General features: G+C 49.3%; 6 protein-coding genes across 6 annotated transcripts; 3 read left to right on the forward strand and 3 right to left on the reverse strand.

Annotated features, from left to right (window-relative positions):
* Positions 1-227: 227 nt before the first annotated feature.
* Positions 228-2,906, forward strand: F5891DRAFT_939275 (uncharacterized protein; the record flags this gene model as incomplete). Its single annotated transcript, XM_041374219.1, has 4 exons — positions 228-433; positions 580-717; positions 769-2,164; positions 2,226-2,906. The coding sequence occupies 4 exons, from the start codon at positions 228-230 to the stop codon at positions 2,904-2,906; spliced, it is 2,421 nt and encodes an 806-aa protein (XP_041233410.1).
* A 243-nt stretch (positions 2,907-3,149) lies between these two features.
* Positions 3,150-4,207, forward strand: F5891DRAFT_216084 (HRDC-like protein). The gene is made up of 5 exons (XM_041370938.1): positions 3,150-3,274; positions 3,325-3,406; positions 3,455-3,532; positions 3,588-3,686; positions 3,743-4,207. The coding sequence occupies exons 1-5, from the start codon at positions 3,205-3,207 to the stop codon at positions 3,816-3,818; spliced, it is 405 nt and encodes a 134-aa protein (XP_041233411.1). The 5' UTR covers positions 3,150-3,204; the 3' UTR covers positions 3,819-4,207.
* A 172-nt stretch (positions 4,208-4,379) lies between these two features.
* On the reverse strand, positions 4,380-6,978 carry F5891DRAFT_997350 (pseudouridine synthase). The gene is made up of 10 exons (XM_041378432.1): positions 6,881-6,978; positions 6,402-6,826; positions 6,156-6,249; positions 5,945-6,097; positions 5,863-5,894; positions 5,465-5,810; positions 5,337-5,414; positions 5,171-5,236; positions 4,886-5,121; positions 4,380-4,833 (listed from the first exon to the last, which is right to left on the reverse strand). Exons 1-10 carry the CDS (start codon positions 6,923-6,925, stop codon positions 4,587-4,589), a joined length of 1,722 nt encoding a protein of 573 aa, XP_041233412.1. The 5' UTR covers positions 6,926-6,978; the 3' UTR covers positions 4,380-4,586.
* Positions 6,979-6,999: 21 nt separating this feature from the next.
* Positions 7,000-9,352, reverse strand: F5891DRAFT_1135577 (uncharacterized protein). The gene is made up of 5 exons (XM_041364794.1): positions 9,267-9,352; positions 8,693-9,216; positions 8,385-8,636; positions 8,039-8,321; positions 7,000-7,983 (listed from the first exon to the last, which is right to left on the reverse strand). Exons 2-5 carry the CDS (start codon positions 8,972-8,974, stop codon positions 7,136-7,138), a joined length of 1,665 nt encoding a protein of 554 aa, XP_041233413.1. The 5' UTR covers positions 8,975-9,216; positions 9,267-9,352; the 3' UTR covers positions 7,000-7,135.
* Positions 9,353-10,737: 1,385 nt separating this feature from the next.
* F5891DRAFT_216220 (STE/STE20/PAKA protein kinase) lies at positions 10,738-13,500 on the forward strand. The gene is made up of 6 exons (XM_041370939.1): positions 10,738-11,732; positions 11,784-12,289; positions 12,335-12,714; positions 12,763-12,915; positions 12,971-13,155; positions 13,215-13,500. The coding sequence occupies exons 1-6, from the start codon at positions 10,836-10,838 to the stop codon at positions 13,296-13,298; spliced, it is 2,205 nt and encodes a 734-aa protein (XP_041233414.1). The 5' UTR covers positions 10,738-10,835; the 3' UTR covers positions 13,299-13,500.
* A 202-nt stretch (positions 13,501-13,702) lies between these two features.
* F5891DRAFT_1169034 (uncharacterized protein) lies at positions 13,703-23,669 on the reverse strand (the record flags this gene model as incomplete). The annotated part of the gene is made up of 12 exons (XM_041365477.1): positions 22,311-23,669; positions 20,798-22,258; positions 19,885-20,744; positions 18,771-19,835; positions 16,859-18,739; positions 16,426-16,801; positions 15,255-16,376; positions 14,984-15,201; positions 14,601-14,928; positions 14,364-14,554; positions 14,063-14,310; positions 13,703-13,860 (listed from the first exon to the last, which is right to left on the reverse strand). Exons 1-12 carry the CDS (start codon positions 23,631-23,633, stop codon positions 13,703-13,705), a joined length of 9,231 nt encoding a protein of 3,076 aa, XP_041233415.1. The 5' UTR covers positions 23,634-23,669.
* Between the last annotated feature and the right edge of the window lie 3,046 nt (positions 23,670-26,715).

Below are 26,715 nucleotides of genomic sequence, written 5' to 3' on the forward strand. Positions count from 1 at the left end.
GTTTCGTGAGTCGTCTCCCCAGATCCCTTTCAAGTAATTTGTGAATGAGTTTCTGAATGCTGACCATGATAATTGCATTCGTTGCTGTACTTTGCCATTCAGAGCCACTATCAACCCCTTCCTTCTCAGCATCTCCTACGCCCTATATATCCTGCTCTTCATCACCACCTCCTTCATTGTCCCACACGTCTTCCAGTTCTCAATTAGACTCGAGTCTCGCACCAAGCATGACTTCAACATCACCCCCTCTTGCCGAACCAGCAAATGTCCAGTCGCCGTCGCGCTCTGATTCTGATACTTTTGCAGAGTTGGAGGGCGCTAGCAGCCTCTTTGTCGACGTCGATCCTCAGATTATCGAAGCCCTCAAAAGTAAAGATAGGATATACGTCCTGAAGCTCGGTGAGCAGATGGAGAGTTTAATCAATGACCGAAGGTGCGTCTTTTTGTTTGTTCGTCGTGCATGGGGTTGTTGCGTCGCGATGTGCGACATAGTGCTGTGTGCTCATGCGGCGCAGCTATTTCTACAGCCCTTTTTGACGTTGAATTAATTTTGATGTGCTGACGGCTTTTTAGCTCTAGGCCTCGGCTTGATCTGATGCCTGCTACATCATATCAGCGCCTTTTGGTGCACAGATGCTCTGCCTACTATAAGTTGTTGCCAGAGACTGAGCCTGTATCGAAGACGATTAGCGTCATTCTTTCAGCGGATAGTAAAATGTTCGTATATCTCTACATCATAGTATCATAACTCATTCTGGTCAAATATAGCCCCAACCGTCGCATAGCGGCGCTTGTTCCTGCTCAGCCTTCGACTCACCCAACTATCAAGATCATGCGGCGATCTACTACTGACCGTGGTCGGTCAAAACCACACTCACAGGCTGGTTCAATTGCTGGAGAAGATCCTGAGCTCTCCGATGTAGAGCCATCTGAATCCGGAAGCCAGGGTGGCCGAAGTAATGCTACTGGCAGTAGCAAGAAGCATAAGACGATCGCAGAACGCGAGGCCGCGTATAATGAAGCACGTTCACGCATCTTTATGGATTTCGAGGAGAGAGAGAAAGGCAAGGAGAAGGATTTGAGCGCTAGTTCCTCGACGATCAGCCTTACTTCCGGTTCCGTAACAAGTGCTGGGGAGACCAGTAGTACCGGCGACGTTGATGTTGAATCTATCAGCTCCCCTACTACGGAGAGCGAGTGGTCTGGACCCGCTCGCGATAAAAGGGACGGCAAGCGCTCAAACGGGTCCACGCGAAGCCTGCGATCGAGCGCCCCTGTATTTAACGTTTGTGGTTCAAGTAGCTCCCGAGGGTCAAGAGCACCATCACCATCGTCTTTCAAATACCCTACTCTGTATGAACCGTCCCCGGCAGCTCCCTCGTACGATGGAGCCCAACCTGCTGTACAACCTGGTTACGTGAATCCTTACATGTACGCATACCCTCAGCCACCACCTACCTCGAGCTATATTCCTGGTTATCCTTACTACGCCCCTTATCCGTACCCTCACCCGCAAGCTCCAATGCATGTGCCTGACAACTCAGCGGCGCATGGGGCAATGGAGGCGTATCCCTCTCCACAACATGTCACGCATCCAAGCGTCTACGTACCGTATGCATGGTCACCCGCTCAGCAACAACAGGCACTTCCTCACCCTCCTATGCAACATACGGCGCAGCAACCTTCTCCTCCATCGGTCGCGCCACAGGCGTCACAGTATTCTACTTTTACACCTCCTGTGCCGCCTTATGGACCATACCCCATGTCCATGCCCGGCTACTTTCCCCAACCCCCTCACATTCCACACGTACAAACCTCACCTCCTACTGCTCAGAACCATGGACACTATCCGGGTAATGGATACATGAATAGTACTGGGGGCAACGACGCCATACCCTCGAATCGGTCTTATCCTGGCGACTTGACTCACTCACCTTCGATGGGTCCCAAGCCTCGTGGAGCTCCTCCTGCGCGTAGCGCCTGGAGTTATGGTCCAGGAGTGGGTATGGGCGGCTTTGGTATGAACAATGTGGGCAGCCGTCCTGGTGGTGGTGAGGTGGTAGGCCCACGCCTGAGCTCATCGGTTAGTAGAAGACCTTCTGGTAACTCAAACACCAGCGCTTGTGGCAGGATATCAACAGGTGACGAAGCATCATCAACAGCCGTAAGTTATTTGACATGGCTCCGCCCTTTACTCTGTTGTTGATCTACTTTCCCTATTGTAGTCATCTTCAACGACTTCATCCTCTTCACGAAGGACATTCACGTCAACCTCATCTCAACATCCTTTACCCGCAAGACCTGATTGGGCCGTCGGCTTGAAACCCCAACCTACACTCCACGCTACCCATCCTCGGCATCACGATCACTCGATAAATTCTCGAACCATGTCTCCCGCTAGGAACAATTCCCAGCGCGGTCATCAAAATCCGTCTGTCTCACTTCAACCCACAGATTTCCCTCCCCTGTCGTCTATGTCCCCCACGCCTGAGAAGCGCATACCGGCTGTTGCAGGTGTCTGGACGAACTTATCATCGACTCGATCCATTCTCATGCCGGGCAGTAACACTTCACACGGAAATGCACTCACCAATCATTCCAATGCGCATTCTAATGTGACAGGCACTCCCTGTAATACCCGACTTGAGGACACGGACGGGGGATTCGAGAGGCCGCCGCCGAAGGCAAATGTAGAGTTATTCAATCCAAAGGGTGTTTGGAAACCTGGGGGACCTCAGAGCCGCAGTCCACCAGGGGGCTCACAGGACAAGGACAAGATCGAGAAGCTACGCGGTGAGGCTGTTGCCAATGCCATTTTGGTTGACAAGATGGCGATGGTATCAGTGGAAGATAATGATTCTAGTTCAAACGTGCCGAAAGTTTCCCCTGTTGCTCTTGCGACTTAGGATTTAGGTGAGTTCAATCTTTACACAGCTCGAAGTCGACCTAACGCGCTTTCAGTGATGCCGCCCACATGTTGTGTCTATTGTTTTGCGCTAGCTAAGTCTGCACGTCGTTGCTATCGTTGCATGTATTCGCACACAGGGAATCGGAGGTTGTTTTCACTAGATATATTACAAAAATGTGTAAACATATAATACAAGTCCTCTTTGCCCATGAGTTTTGTTTGTATCTGCTTACGCGTATTATTTTCGGAGGTCTTTGCCAAACAAATTGCTCAAACACTAGTAGCGGTGGCTGAACATGACTACCCGACTACGGCACAGGCCTCAACTGGAGGATGAAGATGCTTCTGCGCTTAAGCTCGGGGCAGGTATGCTTTTTTCCGTCTTCCGTAACGGTGATTCTCAACCTACTTGACAGAGTTCAACAATGCTGGTTGCTTACTGATATCCGAGGTCAAGTATTTGCTGGAAAATAGGGACAAGGATGCACCAGACACTGCGTATGACTTCTAGTTCTTCTCATCGTCCAATCCCTTACCTCTTGCCAGGGTATATAATAAGACCCTCGAATATGTGAAGACATTCGCGAAATTCAATACCACCGATTCCGCCAGTGCAGTGCGAGAGTCAGTTTCAGTTATTATTGATACCCTCTACTCGCCGTGACTGACTTCACCTTAGAACCCTTCGACGCGAACCCGCATTGACGCAATTTGAAACCGCTCAAATTGCCAATTTATGTCCTGTCGATGCTGAGGAGGCAAAGAGTGTTATCCCAAGGTAATGCATCAGTTCTTTTATTTGTTTATAACGAAATACTGAACATTCTTGTGCAGTTTAGTAAAGATCGAGGATGATAGATTGCAAGCATTACTCGACGAGATACAGTCGATGAGGAAGTTCCAGTCTTGAATGATATCGGTCGTTGCTATGTTGTCCGACGTTCATAGCTGGCGCTGCTTTCCTGACTTGTCGTCGTCGACTTGCTCCGGTACTTTGACACCCTCAAAGTACATGCACGTCCAGCCTCTATCTGTGGGTTTCACATCATGGGGACTGAGTAAAGAATATTTTTACTGCCCTTTGTGCGTCATTCAGGTACTAGTTCTATGAGAACCATTATGCATTGCTCCAGCATTTTCATCATGCGAATGCCTGTTTTATAGAAACTAACAAGCCTGGAACAATATCAACGACAGTGCTGATCATTTTATGGTCTGGGATTAAGTCGCTTTCCTATTATGGGGTTTGTAATGCTACAAGGGGTCTGAAACACTGGCAGGACACACCCATCGATGTAATCTATCTGGACACTTTGGTGTCAAGTTATGTGGCCACTGGCATGCTCATTTGCAAAGTGTACGCTTCCGGAAGTACTGCTGCTCAATCCAGCAGATCGTCAGGGAAGCTAGCTTACGTCCCAGCGAGGCGACTGCTTGCTCGTCAATTGGTACAGACCATGTTGACCAAACCGACTCGCAGATTCCATGGTTCAAACGTTAACGTTCACCGTCGACGGCTGTCGCAAATTGGAATTTGGGAATGGTTGCTACAGGCAATAGGAGATATCTAGAACAGATTCCGTCCTCCGACACATTTTTGTCTCCACCATCTCGCATAATGTACATCGATTGTGCACTAATCTTGCAAGTAATATAAGATGGGAAACACAGCTACTACTTAGCCTTCCATGTCCTCCAGACGGGATTTATTGAGTTTGCTCTCTGTCTCCTCGTCGTCTTCGATAGTTGGGGTACCTTGTTTATCAGGGAAACTCGTCAAGTCAAACTTTCTCTTCTCCTTGAATGGATTCTCTCTCTTCTCTCCCTTCTTTATAACGGCAGCAGCAGGAATGATACCTTTCGGGTTCAAATACAGCAGATCATCACCTCCATATGAGTCGATTGAGCGCATCCACGCATCAAACCTGTTTCTCTTCATCAGTTTAAGTGGCAACGAACACAGTCAGGGGTACCCACACCCCGTCGCGGTCCTCAATGCACCGCATATTATCATAAATAAAGGTTTGTTTAAATGCATCGATAGACTCTCGGTGTTTTTCGAAATCAATTTTAGGTCGGTAATCTGGATGAGAAGGCTCAAGCTTCTCGTTGATCGAAGTAACTTTCTTGTTATATGAGTCAAATATTGGGTACTCCAGCAAGAGACCAAGAGCAGGCATCTTTGGGATCATGACAATGCGCGGCCCGTATAGCTGCGAGAACGGTTAGCTCGTGGTTGCATCAGGTGACATAGAAGCTAACTTCGTCGATGATTTGACTTGGTGTACTTGTCCTACAAGACAAGACAAGAGCGGACATCATTTTGCGCTGCGACCAATTTGTCATCGTATCACTGCTACCAAAGTACAAACGCTTACGATCTAAATAAAATGAATAAGAGCGGCCTTTTCAGTGAAAACCAACTCACCTGATGCAACATAAAGCTCTGCCCATGGAAGAGGACATTTATCCACTCAGTGTCTCCATAGACCGCAGGGTCGGATATCTACCGAGATGCTGTCAGAGGTTAAAGTAACCACAAGCTCTCCAGCCTACCTCAATTTTCCACATATGCCGCTGATTACTGCGATCTCCGAACTCGCGTCCAACAGTAAAGTTATGGAAGTTATGCGTCCCTTCGAACTTATTTGCAGTCCGACGGATGAGCTCTACCTGATCTGAACTTATCCTCCACGAGCGCTTGCGTAAGAGGTCATCCATAGGGGTGGAAGAATGAGATTCAGGTGCACTCCAGAAGGAATGAGCGGAAGAACCTAGAGGGACAATGCCCTGCATGGACTGTACGTGTTTTTCATATGCACGCTGAAATCCTGACCCAGGCTTTGGAGGTATAAGGAGATACGACGGGAAGAAGTATGTGTACTTGCGGCTGTCGCAAGACCTGCGAGGAAGCTTGTGAGATGAACTACGTGAAATGACTCTCGTGAACCCACATGCGAGCATCAAATGAATTTTGCACGCGGACCTGAACCACTTCATAGTTAATTCCTGCCTTGAAAAGGATAGAATGCATACGGAGCCCCAAACACGAATCTCTTGTGGGAGTTCTTCGTTTACACGTGCCACCCAGTCTGTCACCCCAGGAATCGTGGTGATCAGTTTCATAGACACCAGGTTGCCGGCTGCGTGGACTCCTGCGTCGGTGCGTGCAGCCCGCCCTAGATTTACCTGGAAATATGAATGCCTCTGAGCAACACATCATGACATGCCCCTGTAAGTGACATACCTTCACGGGGTCATCTGCATTGTCTGATGAGACTGCTCCGGCACGCACGAGTGCATCGAACAGGACACCTTCGATCGTCCGTACGTCAGGTTGTCTGCCATCACGCACGCATGTTGAGCAGTTCAGGAATAGCAGAAGGATAAAAGAAAGATTTGAATGTTTTCCCTAGTAGGACAGAGATAGAAGACAATAAAAGAAACCGCCGAGAAACTGAGGGTGAAAGAGAAAATCCAAAATTCAGCGTACATTTGCATTCCATTGCATCCTGTCCCGCAGAACCCGATAAGCAATGCGCTCTGTTTCTTAGGCAGGCGCGGGGCTCTAGGGCTCTGCTCCTCACCCTCTTTTTCACCATCCTTATGATCACGCGTCCCACGTCTGCGTCCCTTGTTCTTCGTATCTTTGGCCTTTCCCCGCTTAGACTTCGCCCAGCCCGCTGCATCCCGCTTTCCCTGTCCCGTATCAGCGGCGGGAGTGTCGGAAGGACCTTCATGTTCGGTTGCATCTAATGTCTTCTCGGGCTCATGTTCAATCCTCGCGCGTTTGAAGGACTCTGAGCTCCCTGCTTGCACTTCGGTGATTGGTCGTTTGGTAGGGGGAGAGTGTGACTGCTCTGAGTCCTGCAGGTCATAGTACATGACGTGTATGTTCCTTCTACGCAATGTCTTTGACTGTTGGTGTAAGGATTGTCAATAAGTTAGCCAGAAAACAGACCGGGAACGTACCAATAGTGGTGTCCGATGGATGGTGTACTGAAAAAGTCTCCACATATAATCGAATTCGAATTTTAGAAGATGCCAATTATGGTGATCACAAAGTTACTTGGAACATGTGCGCAAGAAAGCCAACTTATAAACAGTATTCGTCCATTCTCATAAAGATTAATATATTTACATAACAAGGTGAAGATACAGTATGATGGTCTGTACGTGTGTAGATGTAAATTGGAATTTATCCACTTCAGATACAAAAAGTTTCCATCACGCTTGCCCACATAGGTGTACCACCTGCTCCTCGCACCGCCTATAGTTATTCACGAGGCCATCATACACCTTGGTCACCTCATCTTTCGAAGTTGCAACCAGCTTCATCCTCTCCACCTGATCCGTTTCCATTATCATCTCCTCAAAGCTCCCACTCGTGTCCCCAACTTGCGCCTTCCACCACGCAAATTTGGCAAGCATTGCGCCTCCCGTCCCCGCAGCCTCCTTGCTCTCTGCAACGTAAACACGCATCCCGAACACGTCAGCTGCAAGTTGCCGGATCGTCTGGTTTGCCGATGAACCACCAGTAACAATCAGCCGCTGCAGCGGCGGCGAGTGCACTGGAAGAATGGCAGCAATGCGTGATTTGATGCTGAGAAATTGGCTCTCGAGGATCGCACGTGCGTGCTTTGAGGCATCTGGCTTTAGTCCGTGCACTAGTCGTGGTTCCTCAGTATCTTTGCATTGAAATATGAATTCGCCCTGAACTCCTGGAGGAATGATCTCGGGGAGGGGAAAGTAGAATCCCATGAACCCAGAGTTACCATGTGGCGACTGCTCTACGAGCTCGTTGTACCGTGCCCAGTCTGTGCCAGCACAGCGGTCACGGATTTGCTCTCGTGAAAGAGCACCGTTCTTGTAGCAAAGCATCGCAATCTGTGCACCAAGAGTTGTAGGGTGCGAGAGGAGGTGCGAAGTAGTGAAACGGGCGGGGGGCGAGTCGGCAGGGGGAATGCTCAACAGAAGTGTTGTGCTCGTGCCTAGCGACAGGATTGCATCACCAGGTGCTGAAAGGGCAACGACGGTCGCAGGGTTATCACCCGTGAACGGTGCAATTATGCAATCTATAGATGACACAGATGAGACATATTGCTAACCAATGAAGAATGAGATGCAGACCTGGGTTGAATCCCCAGCGCTCAACCCACCACCGAGAGATGCGTCCAAGAATGGTACCACCGACCACAGGCTCAGGGCCAATTTTAGCACGTAATTCGGGACCGCCGCATGCCTCAAGGAGTGCATGGTCCCACTTACATGTGAGTACGTTCATCAGGTTCATCCCGCTCGCGTCGGAGACCTCGATCGGAGCGATATGCCCAAGGAACAGTGAAGGGATGAATGACGAGACAAGAGATATGCGCGCAGAGTCACGGTAAGCGGCGGGTTTGAGGCGACGAATCTTCGTAGAGTAAGAATTGGCGTTCAATCATTGGACACTGGTAATAAAGTATGCATTACGCACTCGGGCAATCTGGGGTCCTGTGAACCGCTCATAAGCTCTGCTTCCTGTGAGATCTGCAAGTATCTGTGGGCCACCGACAGCAGCCTCAAGTTCACGGCAGTCCTTGGTCGTCGAAGAGTCCTGCCAGATGGGTGCATTGGGCAGTGCAAATGCATAGGGTGCGAGATGGCCCGGGTCAGCCAGCGAGCGCTTGGGATCCATCATAGCAAGGGCTTTCTCGGCCCCCTCAGACCAGTATACCGAACCATGTTGCTGGACTCACGTATGAATTGTTAGGCTCACCTCGCATTAAAACTGTATACACCCACTTGTCCAGCACCAGATATACTAGTGATAGCACTGAGGTCAACGCCAGTATTTTTAATGCGCTGAATGACGAGGTCGATAGCCTCGAGCCACATGAGCACCGGGCTCGTAACCTCACCTTCATCTGGGCCATTGACTGTACCATTCGTTGTGCCATAAGTGGGAAGGTCTCGATCGAAATGCACGGCGCTCTCGTGCACGATGGAAGCATCCTCCGCGATCACGATTGCCTTTAGCTGCTGAGTGGACAAGTCAAAGCCCAGGAAAAGTGGAGAAGACATCATCCGGTACTGGTCTGGGATGAAATGGAAAAGTCAGTGTCAACATTTGGCGGACGTTTTATTGACAGCGGGGAATTTAGATGGTCCGTGTGCAAAACTATCAGACCATGAGTATAGCCATGGAACCACTAGTGGTAAGTTCGGATCCATCGCAGTGTACGTCAACTGCCAGTGGGTTGACCCGGGTGGGCCGAACACAATGATCACATTTCAATGTGGGAGGTTTTAGCAGTAGTATGAGTACGCTGTGAAATTTACTGAATAACATTAATATTAGATTGTTCGGGGGACCTGCCTCGTCTTTGGTAGTTGCTCCAATTCAGAATGTGATCCCATGAGCTTCACTAGGCGAGTTGTGTTCCCGCTGTGATTGATTTTTCGAGCACGTGACTAATGCAAGTGTACGTACCTCCCTATTAATAATAATATGGAATATACCCAGGCTGGCGGAGTTTGAAAGAACAAGCGCTTGGCGCGTCTGACTGAAAACCCAGTGACTCGCGCGATCCTTCTACTCGTAGCTCCTAGTGTGCTACACGGAATCACCCTACACTAAACCCCTGATCTAGCCATCTGACGTGTTGCGCATCACATCACTTTCAACTTTGCGTGCACTGACTTTGAGACATTTGACACGAGTACGCTCAAACAATAGAGCAGCATGAGTAATGATGTTCAATTCCAAATTGAGTCGGTCAGTGCTAGTGAGATGTGAGATAGGACATTGGCAGCTGTAGGTATGTGTGTAAGAAGAAGTGCGCATAATAAAAACATGGACATAAACATGATGTCAGTGGTTTGAGTCTGGATCCGTGTCGGATGAGATATTTTGATTGTGGTAACCTTCGGTGAAAGGTTTTGCTGAGGTGGGACATCTAATTAGATGCATCTTATACTTCGTCCTCTGGCACGTTTTTGTCACGAGGTTGTAAGTCGTCTTTTGTCATTAGCGATGGGATGCTTGAATCGGAAGAAGACTCACGGTTGAGTGGGGTCGTCTGCTGCTGCTGAGCGGGTGCGGTGACATTTTCACCTAGTGAAATGACTTTGTTCGCGTCTGGTGATGGGATGACCGGCGATGAAACGTTGCTCGCGACTGGCGACGAAGAGGCAGATGAGGCCGCCTGAGTTTGAAAAATGTCGCGCAAGTCATATGAGCTTTTCTTCTTCTTCAATACGGGGGGACGACCCCTGTCGCGACCGCGTAGCTCTGGAAATTCTTTCATTTCGCCTTTCTCTTCCGCATGGTCTTCCACGATTTTCTTTTGGTCTATATTTATTGCTTGGTCGATTTGGCACTTGAAATGAGGGTCTGAGTCGCCATTTTTACAGTCAGTTTCTACGGCGTGCTCTCTGTTGGCAGTGCGGCGGGTCATGGCAGGTCATGGACGGATAATGGAAGAGTCGAAAGCCCCTTTAAATTTCGTGAGTTGGAAGTCCTTAGGATGATTGTCTCTAAAAGGCAGTACCGGCGGGATGAATTGCCCGTTACGATCGGAGGTAGTAGTACCCCTCTAGAGGACCCCGATCCCCCGGGTCACCGCGTCCGAAAATTGGTCTGACATCAACGCCCGCATAATGAACATGCTCGGACTAGGTTCACCGATATAATTTAAATTTTCATTCGCTGAGCCCCTGTCACGTGTGACCTGAGAAAGCTTTGTCATCACAAGTCGACTCGTACGGCGTTCGTTGCATCGAGCAAGGACTTGTTAGATCCAGCAAACTGCTCGAGGACATCGACTTGATCGACATTGGCGATTTAAATTGTGGTTGTCTTGATCGTCATTCACAGTGACGACGAAATTATTCACACTCGCTAGGTTGCCAACCATCAAAGCAGCAACGGTTACTAGCAGCCGCGATGAGTGTCCATCGACACACGCCATCTTCAACACGCCGTCAAAGTAAAATCACAATAGAATATCATCGTCCTTCAAGAGAAAGCGTTCAAGAATATACGGATCTACTGGCGGACCCAGCTCTAGCTGCTGCTACAGTTGCTCAAGCGGCAACTTACAGTTACAAAGATCCTTATTCAACAAGTTCTCTACCTTCATTGACTCCTTCTCGCTCGGCACCGCAACCGCCATCAACCCGTAGTAAAACACCAATCGATCCCTCTTCACCAAAAGTTAGGAATAGTCTGCACAAAGCACAGTCAAGAGGAAGGAAACATAGCCTTTCAGCTCCAGATCCTTTCGCTGCAGCTCCAATAAAACAACAAATGTCACCTACTCCTCCTACTCGTCCAAGTAGGGCAAACACCGCAACTCTAAACGATATCTTTACAAGCAGTAGCCCCATCGCAACACGTCGTCTATCAGTGCCAATCACAGATACTCCATACACTTCAGAGCCAGTCGACATCCTACCCGATCTACCCGCAATTACAAGTACGAATTCCGGTACTCGCAGTCGTAGCGCCACCACCGTAAAGCTTAAAAAGGGTGGCATGCTAGGTGGCATGTTCGACTTTCTCGCTCCTTCAAAGCGTCCAGAAATCAGCACTCCTTACGATCCTGTTCACCTTACACATGTCGGTTTCAACTCTTCCACGGGCGAGTTCACAGGTCTCCCAAAGGAATGGCAGCAGCTACTCCAAGAATCCGGTATCAGCAGGAGCGAACAAGAAAAGAACCCCCAAGCAGTTATGGAAATCGTGAAGTTCTATCAAGAAGGAAGAGGCGACGTATGGGACAAGATGGGTGCCGTAGGCGTCGAGCAATCCACAAGCGCCAACGAAGGTTTCGTCAATCCAGTATGCACTCACTTTCTTTATCTCCGCTCACCTAAGCATGTCTCCTTCTAGCGCAGCGCACCTCAACCTCCCAAAAAGCCCCTTCCTTCCCCTTCAATTCCTTATGCCCCATCACCCGCCACGACCCCCATCCGCCCAGCACCCCCCCTCCCAGCAGCTGCACTCGACCGCAGTACATCCCAACGAGCACCTCCCAAATCATCCAAATCCCAGGACCTGGGACGCGCCAACACAACCATGACCCGGGTTCGATCCCCTAGTATCGGCACTAGCCAGACCGATCTTAGCACCAAAGGTCAAAGGGACCGCGACCGCGAACGGGATCGTGACCGTGACCGTGAAAGAGAGCGTGAAAGAGATCGTGACCAGCCTAAGCCCGCACCACCACCACCCCAACCCCCAACCCTAGCAAAGCAAGCTGGGATCGCTACCCCGCGTCGCAGGGAGAAAAAGGGCGGTGGTGATAAAGAAGACGATATCATCAAGCGGCTGCAGCAGATATGCACCGATGCGGATCCGACGAAGTTATACCGAAACCTTGTCAAGATCGGGCAAGGGTAGGTAGTGCTGTTTTCTTCCTTCCTTTACTGAGCCCTTTGTAGTGCCTCTGGAGGCGTGTACACAGCATACCAAGTGGGCACCAATTTATCGGTTGCGATCAAGCAAATGGACTTGGATAAACAACCCAAGAAAGACCTCATTATCAATGAGATTCTCGTCATGCGCGCTTCTCGACACCCGAATATCGTAAATTACATCGACTCGTTTTTGCACAAGAACGACCTTTGGGTCGTGATGGAGTATATGGAGGGGGGAAGCTTGACAGATGTCGTTACTGCAAACTTGATGACAGAGGGTCAGATTGCTGCTGTGAGCAGGGAAACGTGCCAGGGGCTGGAGCACCTCCATCGTCATGGCGTTATTCATAGGGATATCAAGAGTGATAACGTGTTGTTGAGCCTTGGGGGGGATATTAAACTCAGTGAGTGGCTCTCTTACGTATGGTCGTGTCATTTTGACGTGCCCGCAGCGGACTTTGGGTTTTGCGCGCAGATTTCAGACCCTGCAAGCTCGAAGCGCACGACGATGGTAGGCACGCCTTATTGGATGGCCCCGGAGGTGGTAACCAGGAAAGAGTATGGGCCCAAGGTTGATATCTGGAGTTTGGGGATCATGGCCATCGGTATGCGTTTCTCCTCTTTTGTTTGTGCTGTACTTTACTGACGATGTCTATATAGAAATGATTGAAGGCGAACCCCCGTATCTCAACCAAAACCCACTCAAAGCGCTCTATTTGATCGCCACGAATGGAACGCCTACAATTGCGAACCCCGAGGCACTCTCGTCGATATTTAGTGATTATCTTGCAAAGACGTTGGAGGTGGACGCTGAGAAACGACCTACGGCGAGTGAGTTGTTGCAGGTGTGTCGCCTCGGTTTCAGTTACCTGTGATTTGGACCTTATGTGTTTTTTACTTGAAGCATCCGTTCTTTAAACAGTGCGAACCGCTCCGCACACTTTCACCCCTTATCAAAGCTGCGCGGGAGATTGCTAAGAACAAGTGATCTGTTTGTCTTCCATCCCATTCCTGTCCTAGCCCATAACGGTAACCCACGCTCTACACCTGAACTTTAAGCTTCTTGTTGCTCCATGCCGAACCATCTACCTCTTGCATCTACCCGCCCACTGTAACGCACTCGCTGATACCAAATCCGTATACCGAGTTTTGTAATACATGCATCCATCCTCACCCCGTGTTCTAAACATCATACAACAATCGTGTCGTATCAAATCATCCACCCAATTCATCTATACTTGTAGACGAAAATGCGCGCGTTCCTTTACAATTACGCGTCAAAGAATTTCATCCTTTCTTTTTTGTACTTTTTTGCTTGTTTCTTTTTGTGGTGTACTCTTTATCTCCCTCCTCGTTTTTTTGTTTTACCCCCCGATTACCCCCACCTCACACCTATGACGACGACTGGACCTTGTGTGCTTGTCCTGCGCTCGCTTGTGTTGGAGTTTCCATTTTCTTCTTTTTGTGCGTTTGTTGTTTGATTGATGTAATCTCATGTCGTTTTGTCTGTCGTATATGCACGATTGATCGATGTATAGAAATGAGAATGACTAGGGATACACAATGCACGTGGAGACTAATGAATTGAATGCTCAAAACTTGTGTAGTCCAGGAAAGCGAGATAAACATGCATAAGTAGCTGATAAAGGATTTCATTTTAAAATGTCCTCGATGTCTAGTAGTCGGGACTCCATCCTACCAAGCCGGTCAGCGATCAACCAGACCAAGAATCAGAACACGGCCAGAACTCACCTTGGTAGATATTCGCCAAATTCACGATATCCGTAGCCTCCGCTATGAGTTCATTGACCGTGTACTCTACACTCAGAGCCTTGTCGAGCTTGCGCGCGACGCCTGCAAGCGCACGATCGGCAGCTTCGTCTGCTGATCCGCTCTGAAGGTCTAGGGCGATGGCACCGAAGCGGGACACATCGCGGGCAACTCGGGTAGGCTCTGCTGTGTTGTCTTGGACTTTTTTAATCTTTAGCTCGCTCGCTGTCCTATTGTGGGGGGTTAGTCAACGTTGAATATGGGGAGGGAGAAGCAGACGTGCCAAGAATGCAGCGGGTCGTGTTTGAACACCTCAAGCACGGTGAGTATGACGTCTGACCTGTCACGCAACACGCGGAGGGTTTCTTCTGCGCAGCGCTGGAACACGCCTTGCGTTCCGCACTTCCCCATCCCATCGACCATGTCCCGCGTCATTCGGAACGGTACTCTTTCTGGGATACGCAATAGTTTGCCCTGTGCAGAGTGAGTGGACGTTTGGTCAGACATGATACAAACGCACCTGATCAAAAGCGATCCCTAAATCAATATGGACCACCTCTCCCGACCCATTATCAATCAGTATATTCTGTACATGGCGGTCTCCCAGACCTAGGATGTGCCCCACAATGGAAGTGGTAGCAACGCTGCGAGTGTAGTTGAGACGCATGGCGAACCAGGTGATGGGGGTTTTATGCTTTTCGGTAAAGTAGTGCCTCATCACGGGTTGGGTTCGTTCGCATATAAGTTGGAAGGCTTTGACCATCGCGTCGGTCTTTCCGCCATGTTTCTCGCGCGTTTGTTTTAACATCGTTACGATTTGTGTGTGTTTCATGTCGCCAGGACGGTACCTACGAATGCGCGACTTTTTAAATTTGCCATAGACGGGAAGTGAGAGTAAATTACCTGAGGTGCGCGTCTTGGAGCCATTTTAGGAGGGGGTTGGTGTTGCCTACGAATTCGATGACTCCGGCTTGGGTGGCGAGAGGTAGAACTTTGTAATCGCGGACGTTAAGATTCCGTCTCCGAGTTTCCTTATCATAGCGCAGCACCATGTTGCACAGGTGGAAAACTTGCTCCATAACAGCATCCTGCCGCATATCATCGTTGCCCTCGCCTTTGAACTACAGAGATGTCAGAAGTCAGAACGCGTATGAATTTTATGAAGATGACGTACGAGCTGCTTAAATTGCTCCCCATTGCTCCCATAGCAGACACTAATTTTCGGGAGGTTGACACCCCCGGCTGTGGTGAATTCTGGGTTATAGCGACTGATCCAGATACAATCGTTGTACTTGAGGGTTGGATCGATGGGTGTACGGCAGGTTATGACAGGAACCTGGATATCGCGCAGCTTCCGAATGGACAAGGCATCGGGGATGAGTAGTCCGTTATTGGTTTTCTTTATCACAGGTCCATGCTTGATGGGATACTTGGCCCATTCCAGAGAAGCGTCACAGACGTGCTCGATCGATCGGATCCTCGCTGTTTGTATGGGATCACTGAGCAGCCTATCGAAGATGGCGCTCGCAGCTCCACCGCGATCCGACTGCGATGATGGGAGCTCAAATCGCGAGGAAGTCCTTCGCACACCCTGGGGTTGCTCTGGACGTAAACAGAATACCTGGTACAGACTGTGAAAAGGATGCTCTTGACACATGCGCAAGACTAGTCCTTGAAGATTTTGCTGATTCTTCGGGATCTCTGCCGAGGATTTTGACATGCGAGCAGACAGCTGATGAGAGAGGAAGACAAACTTGCGGGAGGGCACGCGATCGAGAGCGGCTTTGAGCTTGTCCTGGATGCCGAGGTCGTCAAAATTCGCGAACCAAAGGGATGAAAAGCGGATGGGACCATCGTCATCAAAGCGATCGGAGGAAGCCAAACAGCGAGAGTACATGTCAATAGCTAGCTCAAGGAATGCGTCTCGCGCCTCCGTATGGCCCGCATAGGCCTTCAAATCTTCAGCTAGTACAGTTCTTGCCTTCTTTTGTTCTTCCACTAATGCATGGTACTCGTTTGTTCCTTGTTGGGTTTTCTGCAGCTGGCTCTCTCTCTGTTTGACCTCCTGTTTCTTGCGCTCTTTATAGATGTGCCAGCGCATGGCGTCTGACGATTTCAGGATCGAATGATACTGTTGGTCTGCAAAAAGCGCACACTTGCGGAAAACAGTGGCACATGCGTGGTCGCGAACGTCCGTCCGCTTCTCGGCTGCGATGGCGAGCTCGACAGCAGGATCAAAGAATTTGCGCTTGATGTCAGTTGGTTTTTCTAGGCAGGCCTCGGCGATCCAGTCTCCCTATCAAAGACATGAATAACTTGCACTATTACAGAAAAAAAGAGCATACCAGTCGAGCAAACGACAACGCCTTTTCTATCGTGCCATCAGCACCCAAGTCCTGACCATTTACCAAGTCCTTGAGGTACTGCACTGCTAACTTTTGCTCCTTCTGGAGCCACAGAACATTGGCGAATTCACGAGCAACTTCAAAGCTGGCGGTTTTCTCGAGTCGCTGGGCTTTCACGATAGAGTTCAATGCCACTTGCAATTGATTAGATTTCCGAGCGGCAATGGATAGGCGAACGAGGCATCGCTTCTCGATGTCTAGAATCCCACGGACAAATGGTGTGGCGAGATCACCGATTTGCTTTCGTTCCTCTCTCTGCCTGACCGACCGTACCAATGAGATCCTCGTTGCAATAATCTGTTCCAAATCGGTAAATCTGTCGCACATGAAAAAGATCAACGCAAGCTAGATCACAATCATTGTCAAAACTCACTCAAAGTCGGAATTAATTTCATCGAGCTTGGGCAGATTGCGGGTATCTTCTGACTTGCTTGAAAGCTGCTGCTGCATAGAATGACTCCTCCACTGGGTAATCTGACCGAGACACATTATGTTACGAGCAACCTCGCGGATACCCGAGATGTTCTCAGTGCCAAGGTGCCGCAGGCGGGTCATTTCATCGCCAAGCGAGCTGCGAACAATGACGTCGACTACATGCGGGTCCCGTTCCCTATACACTGCTCGCAGCGCCTGATAAAGCGTGGCCCCGGAACCATCCCCTGTATTGTCAGGTAAGTCCCAAGTTTCAGTACGCCAACCCAGTTGGTAGCACATGGCGGACGAGGAGTTCCTCGTGTCGAGGCCAATCTGGGACGTCTGAAGAGTGCCAATAGCAAGACGGTCGAAGCCAAAAGCATGGAAAGAACTGAGCAGACCGTCTGTGTCGACTGCCTCAGGGCTTCCGGCCTCAAGGGCAGCACCGTGGAAACGAAATGCTTTCTCCCACTGCTTCTCATGATGAAACCGTTTGATGAGGAAATGCCGTAGATCGGCGGTCTTGATCCCATAAAATCCATCAGGTTCGTCGATGTGGCTGTAAATTTCGAAAAGGAGATGTTCTGTGCCTGCTGTATTGTCCATGTCCAAGGACTGGTACTCCTCTGCGAGCTCGAGGAATAGGAGAGCAGTCGTATACGCGCCGCATGTCACTGCACTTCTTGCAAGGAGCATGTAATCGATATCAAGCCATTTGTCATGAGCCAGAGAATCAGTGGATCCTTTCGGGCAAAAATTGCGAAGGTGAAGCACGACGCCGACAATGGACCTTAAGCAGGACAAATGGACATTCTCTAACACTAGCATGGTGCTGAAATATTGTGATAGACGAGATTTCGAAGGCGCACCCGTTGATTCTGGTTGATCAAGTTCGTTCTGCAGCAAAGTGTGGACCAATACGGGAAGCATTTCATCGGCAAAAGAAACATCGCACTCCATAAATGTTGAGAATTGTGCGTAAAACGGGTCTACAGCGCTGAGCACGTCGCTCAGCAAGACCGCTAGCTCGCTGACCCATTTCTGGAATTCAGACTCCATATGACAGTTGACCGTCGCCTTCAGTTCGTCAATGCCGCGGACACACCGAGACCTCGCTTTGATAGGATATTGTTGGAGATATTCCAAAGCAGCTCTCGACTCGATAGGCCAAGATTGAAGGAGGAGCATGTCCGACGAAGAAGCTGATACAACGGATCGAAGGGTGGAGTAAGCGAGACTGACTTCTTGTGGTGAGTTTCCGTCCACCATAGCAAGCAGCGTCTGAATGATCACGCGCTGGGGTGAAGATTCCATCTGTGACTTTTTTGCACTGCGCCGATGTCGTCCCCGCAATGTTTGCAGAAAGGGCTGTTCACTTCCGAAGCTGTAGATGTCCCCATTATTTGCAATCAACAAAGAAGCGAATGCGTCGATATCGTCAGATTGGAGCTGGTCCCTGGCAGGAATGAAATCTTTCAGGCGCCAAAAATCAGTCTTAGCGAATTGCGCTTGATCATAAAGGCGCTGCTCTGCGAGGTCTCGAAGCCGTCTGACAAGGCGAAATTTGTTGGACGCAATGCGAAAGTCGCTCAAAATCATCGAAAGACCATCCGCAGTGATATCCTCATAAACTGACAACAGCTCAGACGAGGGCTGATGCGGCCAAGCTGACAGGGCGTTCATGACCTGCGACCTGATCTTGGAACTTCGGCAAAGCTCGAGAGCTTGCCTGTCGATCCAATGCAACAGACCCTTGCCTATGTTCGCGATTTGAACGTCATCGGTGGCCAGTGAATAATCATGAGCCTGAGCGCACACGCGAATGAGCACATCAGGAAACCTTGGATCCACTTGAGACTGTCAAGAGATACATGGTAAAGCCCCATTCGAGGAATGAGCGAGCCGCCTGTACGAGGTCTGCCTGAGCGAGAAGGGAAGTTGCTTCATGAATTAGAGTGTGGAGTAACGTGGGTTCTTGGAAGTCCTCATGACGGACCGCTACTAGAAGAGAAATGCCATTCAGGAGGCGGATCTGTTCATTGACTAATGGCGATCTCTGGACTTCGGAGAAAAGCTGGTGGAGGACATGATAGGATATGGCTTTGACGTGATCGCGGATCGCGAGAGAAATGCACCAATTGAGAGCTCGTAGGACAGTGGATGAGCCAAACGCAGGAAGATTTGGGCTGTGGAGGTTGAAGTCGCCCAAGGTTCGGTACTTGGACAGAATCTTGAAAACCTGAGCGGAGTGGCTCGAATCATGCGCTTTGATTGCTTGCATGATCGGGCCATCGGCGGAGAAGTCTTGGTCACCTAGGCAACGAATCACTGCTGCTGCAATGCTCGCCGCATTTTGCTCTACACAGTTGTTGAAACCCTGTTCTTGGCCAAGGTCAACTCCCTTGACCTTTAGCATCTTTTTCAACTGCTCCGGTGGCGTGTCACAATCAACTCGTCCATCATCCAGCCAAAACACAAGTTGGAATCCAATGAGATCACCCAAACATTCCTGCAAGCCATCAGCAACTGTCTTTTGAACTGCGGCGCAGTGGGCCAGGAATAGTCGGCGGCCATGGTTCACTGCTTCTGAATTTCCGCCTGCCATGACATTGGTGGGTGTAAAAAGACGGAAGGTTGCTTCTGCGCATTCCTTTCGATCCCGGTAGCCAAGGAGCTCAGGAGAGAGACCACACACATCCTGGGAAGCCTGTCGAATGGAGTACGCAATCTGTGAAGCGTAGGCTTCGAAGAGGTCTGACAGTTTAGGGAGTCCAAGTCTCTCAGAAACACCAGTCAGAGTCGCTTGGATATGCTTTGTGTAATGTGAGCTATGGAAAGCCGCTTCGATCAAGTGCCAGTAGGGTCCACGCCTCACAGCGGAGCTCACGACCATGATATTACCGAGGCACAAAGTACGAGTGAGCATTTGCTCATAACTGTGTCCTGATTGTCAGTGGTTAGATAAGGAAACAGAACAAGACTCACTTCGAGAGATCCTTCGTCAACGCCTCTTTGATAATATTGTACATATCAAGGGAGTTCCGACCAGCAAAGCGAGCTAGGGTGAAGAGACGAGCATTTACGACTGCAGCCCGGAAGCGTACACGGATATCTTGATCCATATTCAGCATTGGGATAATGGTAGAGGGTCTCTCTACAGGTTTCTTTTGGCATACGGTTGGCCAAAAGGACTCGGAAGGATCTTGGGCGATATACCTAGCAAAAAATTGGGAGGCGAAGTCGCGCGTTTTCCATGAAACAAATTTCCTCTTCATCATGTTATGACTGAGCCAACCACACAAGTCGCGGATATGATCTCCGACATCAGTGCCCGCATTTGACTTCTGGAGCCAAAAATGCGAAGTGGAGTCCAGTAAATCAACAGCCATAAGCTGCAGATCAACATTACGACTATGAGTGTGCAATTCAAGAAGATCTCCTAATTTTTCGAGGAGCGCGTTGAGGACATCGATATCCAGACTCCAAACCCGCCGTCGAACTGATCCTAGGACTGCATTGCCTATCAAAAGCAACCTTTCTGCGGGACAATGAACTATGAGCTTCGTCAACTCTTTGTCGCGCAAGACTTCCGCAGACGAGGATCGAAGGACAGGTGTCGTCGCGAGGAATGTGACACATAGGTCAGCAAGGTACTGGTTTGCAACGGTGATGTCATCATGAGCAGCATCCTCTTGTGTTGGTGGTCCTGTGTGAGTTGTCATGATATCGCCAAATCCGTCTGCATCTATAGCATGAACATCTTGCGCTCCTTGGTGAAATTGGCCTGTCATAGTGCGAAGAGATTCCCGAAGGGCTTCAGAAACCGTGGAGAATGCATCTTGAATCTAAAGATTTGTCAACATATTGAACACTGGTATGTGGCGCAACGAGAACTCACGTCTGCATTTGCCCAAAAGACACGCTGAAATAGCCGTCGAACTGTCTGAGAGTGATGTCTCTCAGAGAGATTTTGTTTCAGGCCCTTGAGAGTGTGCGATCTAATGCCAGAGCCAAGATCCGGGCCAAGCATAGCTTCCCACTCCTCATTTGTGCTACGCTCCTCTCCATTCATTACCAGGGGCTCTAGAGCGTGTAATATTAGCACGCGTTCATCTGCTGTCCAGCGTGGATCTGTTAAGAGTGGTGCAAGAAGTGACATTACTCGGCCGGCGGATTGCAGAACGCGTCGATTACACCGCATTCCATTCCATACAAGCAGGGTCTCAAACGCAAAGGCGGTCACAACAGCATCGAGTGATTGACGGAGCTTTTCGGCAGTGGGGTGGGCGTTGGTTTCCCTGAACGTGTCCCACTCGACAATGAGAGATTCCATCGCTTTGAGCAGAGACGAAGTCACTCGACGCTCGCGCCCTCGGGGCTGAACGAGCTCGGAGTCGATGGTCAACTCGTCATTAATAGAGCTGTGTGTAAGTTTGTCGCAGCTTGTAGATACGGCGTCCTTGCGGAAGGAAGGAAGTTGAGCATCAAGCAGGAAACCGCGGATGACCTTGGTCTTCCGCTCTTCCTCCATGAGCTCCACGATCGCACAACCGGGAAGTATCATGCGACAAAGAAGATCGCTTCGCTTCGACATTCCACATATGCTCTCTAGCAACCCAATAATGTCACCAATGGTGTGAAGTGGCATCCGGGATTTTCCACTGGTATCCTTCACCGCCTGCCCAGCACCAACTCTCCAATTATCAAGAAGCCAGCTAAGAACCTTCTCCTCCAACTGCATCCTGTACAGCCTCACATCTTGGCTTGCAACACGCAAACATTGTGCCAGAAACATACATACAGAATCATAGGGAAATGCAGGGCCCTGCAGATCCAGATCCTTCGCCAAGGTCTCGATTTCGATCAGAACTCGCTGAGATGTTAATAGGAGCTTGGAGTGAATGATAAGTGTGTGTGCGGTATGGCATGCTGCCCTGCAAACCACAGGTACATTGGCTCTGCGCATGGCATGAGTCCACACAGGATCCCAGACGGCGGAGTTACGGACGGCAACTGGTGGTGACTGGGTTGCATGTGAACTCAGGAGGCCATCTGACTGTGCAATTGCGGCGAAGCATAGGAAAGTCCAGGATTGGATGATGGGATCATCGACAGAAACAAATCGCAGCAAGGTGTTCATTACATTCTCTTGAAGTTTATTGTCCCTGTGCAGGCACGACCAGTATCGATCAATGAAAAATAGGAGAACTTGGAGATGATACGTCCGAACGCCGGAAGCGGTTGTCGACTGTATAGAATGAAGAAGAGACGCTATAGGGTTTTCACGCTTGACACGCTTTCCTATGCTTTCTTCACCATCCGAAGTACCAGCATGCTGCCACTCGGAGTAATCGAAGAGCTGTATTATAGCGGTCAGTTTGTATAAAGTCAATTAATAGATGGAGACTCGCCTTCTTCGCACAGTCAGCTTGTAACTCCATTAAAGCCCACGCAAGGGCTTGAGAATAATCAAAATGCCACCCGGCCCTGAATGTGTGAGCGACAAACACTCCACGTCCGTAGTTCTCGGCGTTCGAGGGAAGTATCTCGAGCCTCAAAGAGTCGAGAGACAGACTATCAAGACCGCGTCGACTCTCAGCCTCGCTACTCAGGAGGGTCCAAAGTTTGTACACTCCATCAGCCCAAGCGGTATACGCATGAAGGTCATTATGCGCAAAGAACGGGAATAACGTTCTCAAAATACCAACCAGACTTTCCTTCATGCGCTTGTTCTTGGTACCCCACAGTCCAACCAGTTGGTCCCACGTTGAATAAGCGAACGTTTTAACGTCCTTTGTCCGATTTAGACAAAGATGGGACAATACTGGTTGCAAGGCAAGAAGGTAGTCGTGGTGAAGGGATGCGTCGCCGGGATAGCGTTCTAAGAATCGTGTCATGCGGGTCAGGATAGACAACGATAAGTTTGGTATATCCTCCGAAAGGAAGGGAGCTGTAGGAGAACGGAACAGAAGGACAAGTAGGGAAGCACATTCGATTTGCTCCAAAGAAACCGAACGGTATACAGCGGCCTTGAGCAACCTTGTAGGATGTGTAGCACCTGGGACAGGCGTGGAACTGTGTTCCCTTGCCTTTCGCTTGCGCTTTTGTGTGGATGCAGAGGGCCCACGATCGTCACCCTCGTCAGAGTCATCTTGGTACATGGCGGAAAGGTCGACTTGCATGCTCTCATCATGACTCTCTCCAGTAATGTCGTCGAATTTTCTCTTTATGGGATCGTCTAAAATGATGTTAAAAGCCAATTCAGCTATGCTGATCCAAGTGGCCGCGTCGATGTGATCCATGTGTGGCGTCCAGCTGAGAAGTATCTTGATGGTCTTGAGGTAGGAAAGAGCGAGCGGAGTGTACAGCTGTCCACGGTAAACCATCATTTGTAAGAGATGTGTTAGGAGGGGTGTCAGGACTTTGGCAGTGAGCCGACAGTTGCTTCTCTCTACTAGCCAACGAACGGTGGTGGTCGCATCCCCAAGTCTGCGCAGGGCAGCGGCACCTGTCGATGCGTTCTTGCCTGACGCAGCTTTCTTGACACATTCTGCCTTTTCACTAGTAACTGCTGTGAAGAGGGCCTGATACACGACCAGCCAGGCGCGTCCCTCCTCGAGATTGAGGACAACATCATCGCGCGAGAAAGCTTCTTTGAGAGAAATTATTCCTTCTTGTCGTTCCTTGACCTTGGAGCTTTGCAGAAGCTCAACGACCGCGTTCAACTTGGTCATTATAGCTTTGAGCTGGTGAAAGCAGCACGAGCGATTCCGATCATTGGTTTAGTGGCGTAATCACATGATCTGATTGAGTCTAAAATGTTTGGTTATATTTGGTAGACATGTCGGATATCATAAAAGAGCTTTCTCAGCTTTTTTTCTTTTCTCTTTATACATATCATAATGGCCTCTTTCTGCCCGGACAGTGCTCTATGCTTCTACCCTGTACCGGTTCTGGTGAAGGGCCTGAGACGAACGGTCGTCTCTACGTCTAATCAACGTGGAGATAGGCAGTTGAGAAATGCAGATTTCATTTTCCAGGAAGTCTGACATGGTTATACTCTGCCTTACATATCCCTTCAAAGAATCTTTTCTTCGCTGCTAGTTTATCATACTTGTGGATGTAACAGATGGATCCAGGTCTGATATCAGTCAAATAGGCTATTTCTGATGATCATTTTGCTTCGAGCAACAACCGAACTCAGCTCTTACAGTACACTTGGCATCGTCGAATTTCAGCGTCGTAGCATATCAAGCATAAGTTTACACAATAAGGGTGACGGTCCTGAGTCACGTGAATAGGCTGTCCGACGCGTCGCTGTACCCTTCGACGACCCCTTGACTTCGCGTACTGACTTGTTTTCAAGCCTCTTTATTTGTTCGGAAAAAGTCTGGCGACGCTCGCGCCAATTTCTAGCCTTTGTCGTAGTTCCGAATTCTCCACGCTGTACAAGTTTATTGGCCGACATGTCCAGTGGAGGTCAATCATCGCTTTCTGGATTGCGTACAATCAAACGCGACTGGTCACAAAGCAGTTCTCAGTCTGAGGACCGTATTTCATGGCCAGCCACCCAGCCCACCCAATCTCAGTCTTCAAAGGCACCTCAGGCTGAAGTTCGATCACAACGTATGAAAGATATCCAACTTGCGCTTGATGCGCTCACGGGGAAGCAACCACCTGGAGAACGGCCAGAAATCAGCACGAAACAAATAGCGAACGGGACCAAACGACCCCTCCCACCTGCTCCAGATCTGCCACCGGCAAAGAAACGTCAGCTTCCGCCCAGTTGGAATGAGGACGCGCTATCCTCCTCATCTAACTTCAAGTCCTCGAGCAAATTTTCTTTACCAACAGTAAAGTCTACGTCGTCGACAGTCGCTCCCTCGTCATCAAAATCTAGTTCCAGCCTTGCTGGAGTGTTCCTTAGCCAGGAACAGACACAGATTCTTCGCCTCGTAGAAAGCGGGAATAGCGTGTTTTACACCGGTAGTGCTGGTATGTTGTAAATAAACTTTCATTTTGTGATTTTGCCTGAATGTATGCTGATAAGGTACTGGGAAATCGGTCTTGCTTCGAGAAATCATTCGTACATTGCAAAAGAGATACATCAAATCTTCTGATGCTATTGCCATTACTGCATCAACGGGTGAGGACGCATATACTCACTGTTTCATGTTTTCTGACATAACATGGCTAGGAATTGCGGCATGTAACATTGGTGGCGTCACGATTCATTCATTTGCAGGCATTGGCATCGGAGAAGGCTCAGCGGAGGAGCTCGTCAACAGAGTCCGTAAGAACAAGAAAGCTGCGTCGAGGTGGTTGCGGACAAAGGTCCTCATTATCGATGAAGGTACGTTCGTTTAGCAACTGCAGACTTCTGCATTACACGTATCATATCATCAGTTTCAATGTTGGACGGAGAACTCTTTGACAAACTTGCACGAATTGGCAGTTTGATACGGAAATCTTCAGAACCATTTGGAGGAATTCAGGTTCGCCTCACAGTCCATTTCACTCAACACCACTAAAACCGATTGTAGGTCGTGGTCACTGGCGATTTCTTCCAGCTACCCCCCGTCGGAAAGGGTACTAGCCAGGTCAAATTTGCTTTTGAAGCTCAGCTCTGGAGCCAGACTATCAAACGTACATTCAATCTGAACAAAGTCTTTAGGCAAAAAGATCAGCGTAAGGAAGAAGAAATCAGTCAAATTTCTATACTAAGCGTTCTTCAGAATTTGTTGATATGCTCAACGAAATGCGTTTCGGGCGGCTTTCGCAAGAATCGATTGCCAGGTTTAAGTCTTTGTCACGGCCCATTAATGACGAAGATGGTCTGGGAGCAACCGAGCTGTCAGTCTTCTGTTTAATTTGACGGCTGCATCAATTGATTCAATGCAGCTTCCCTCGTCGAGAGGATGTGGAAAGATCCAACAATGGCCGTATGTCTCATCTTCAAACCGAGCAAAAAGAGTACCGTGCTTCGGACGGCGGGACGATCACCGATCCAATCCAGCGTGACAAAATGCTTGCAAACTTCATGGCACCGAAGAATCTTGTTCTTCGTGTCGGTGCCCAGGTCATGTTGATCAAAAACATTGATGAGACGCTCGTCAATGGCAGCATGGGCAAAATTTTACGTTTTGTTGACCCAGCGTTGTACGGGACCGAGTATGATGATGTTGATGGTAGCGGGAATACAGGAAAGCCCAAGTCGGAAAGGAAGAAAACCGCGACGACGAACATGCTCATGCCGCTCGTGGAATTTGCGGTGCCAAACAGAGGGCGCAGGGAAGCTCTAATTGTGACTGAAACCTGGAAAGTTGAGTTGCCTAGTGGAGAGGTACAAGTGTCCAGGATACAGGTGTGGCGTTTGATTGTCTGATTATACCTGCGCACCTAATCCTTGGTGGTAGCTACCCTTGATATTAGCGTGGGCAATGTCCATCCACAAATCGCAAGGGCAGACGCTCGAAAGAGTCAAGGTAGACCTTGGCAGAGTGTTCGAGAAGGGTTCGTTGTGGTAGCCAATTCGTGTCCTCACATTTGAAGTAACCTTTTCCGTTCAGGACAAGCATACGTTGCACTGTCTCGAGCAACTACATTGGAGGGTCTGCAAGTTCTGAATTTCGATCCAAAGAAGGCGAGAGGAACTCGTTCTCTCCCTGTACAGCCGTGCTCATCCCTCTTCAGGTACAAGCACATCCCAAGGTCGCTGAGTGGAGTAAAACGCTCGAGACCATCTCTGCAGACTGATCCATTAGCATGTGGAACATTGGCATTTTTTTCTCTTGTATCGTCATTGATACTTCTATT

This window comes from Suillus fuscotomentosus, assembly GCF_016647785.1.
Source record: "Suillus fuscotomentosus strain FC203 chromosome Unknown F5891scaffold_2, whole genome shotgun sequence".
NCBI lineage: Eukaryota > Fungi > Basidiomycota > Agaricomycetes > Boletales > Suillaceae > Suillus > Suillus fuscotomentosus.

Bases quoted from the DNA above. Each gene is read 5' to 3' on its own strand.
- F5891DRAFT_216084 (XM_041370938.1), top strand. From the start codon at position 3,205: ATGACTACCCGACTACGGCACAGGCCTCAACTGGAGGATGAAGATGCT. The intron at 3,275-3,324 runs GTATGCTTTTTT...CCTACTTGACAG, and splicing joins TGCGCTTAAGCTCGGGGCAG to AGTTCAACAATGCTGGTTGC. The intron at 3,533-3,587 runs GTCAGTTTCAGT...ACTTCACCTTAG, and splicing joins TCCGCCAGTGCAGTGCGAGA to AACCCTTCGACGCGAACCCG.
- F5891DRAFT_997350 (XM_041378432.1), bottom strand. From the start codon at position 6,925: ATGTGGAGACTTTTTCAGTACACCATCCATCGGACACCACTATTG. The intron at 5,237-5,336 runs GTGAGTTGGTTT...AATTGGTCGCAG, and splicing joins AGAGCTTTATGTTGCATCAG to CGCAAAATGATGTCCGCTCT. The intron at 5,122-5,170 runs GTTAGCTTCTAT...CCGTTCTCGCAG, and splicing joins CAAGTCAAATCATCGACGAA to CTATACGGGCCGCGCATTGT.
- F5891DRAFT_1135577 (XM_041364794.1), bottom strand. From the start codon at position 8,974: ATGATGTCTTCTCCACTTTTCCTGGGCTTTGACTTGTCCACTCAGCAG. The intron at 8,637-8,692 runs GTGGGTGTATAC...ACGTGAGTCCAG, and splicing joins GTATATCTGGTGCTGGACAA to CAACATGGTTCGGTATACTG. The intron at 7,984-8,038 runs GTCTGCATCTCA...TGTCATCTATAG, and splicing joins GCGCTGGGGATTCAACCCAG to ATTGCATAATTGCACCGTTC.
- F5891DRAFT_216220 (XM_041370939.1), top strand. From the start codon at position 10,836: ATGAGTGTCCATCGACACACGCCATCTTCAACACGCCGTCAAAGTAAA. The intron at 11,733-11,783 runs GTATGCACTCAC...GTCTCCTTCTAG, and splicing joins ACGAAGGTTTCGTCAATCCA to CGCAGCGCACCTCAACCTCC. The intron at 12,290-12,334 runs GTAGGTAGTGCT...AGCCCTTTGTAG, and splicing joins CTTGTCAAGATCGGGCAAGG to TGCCTCTGGAGGCGTGTACA.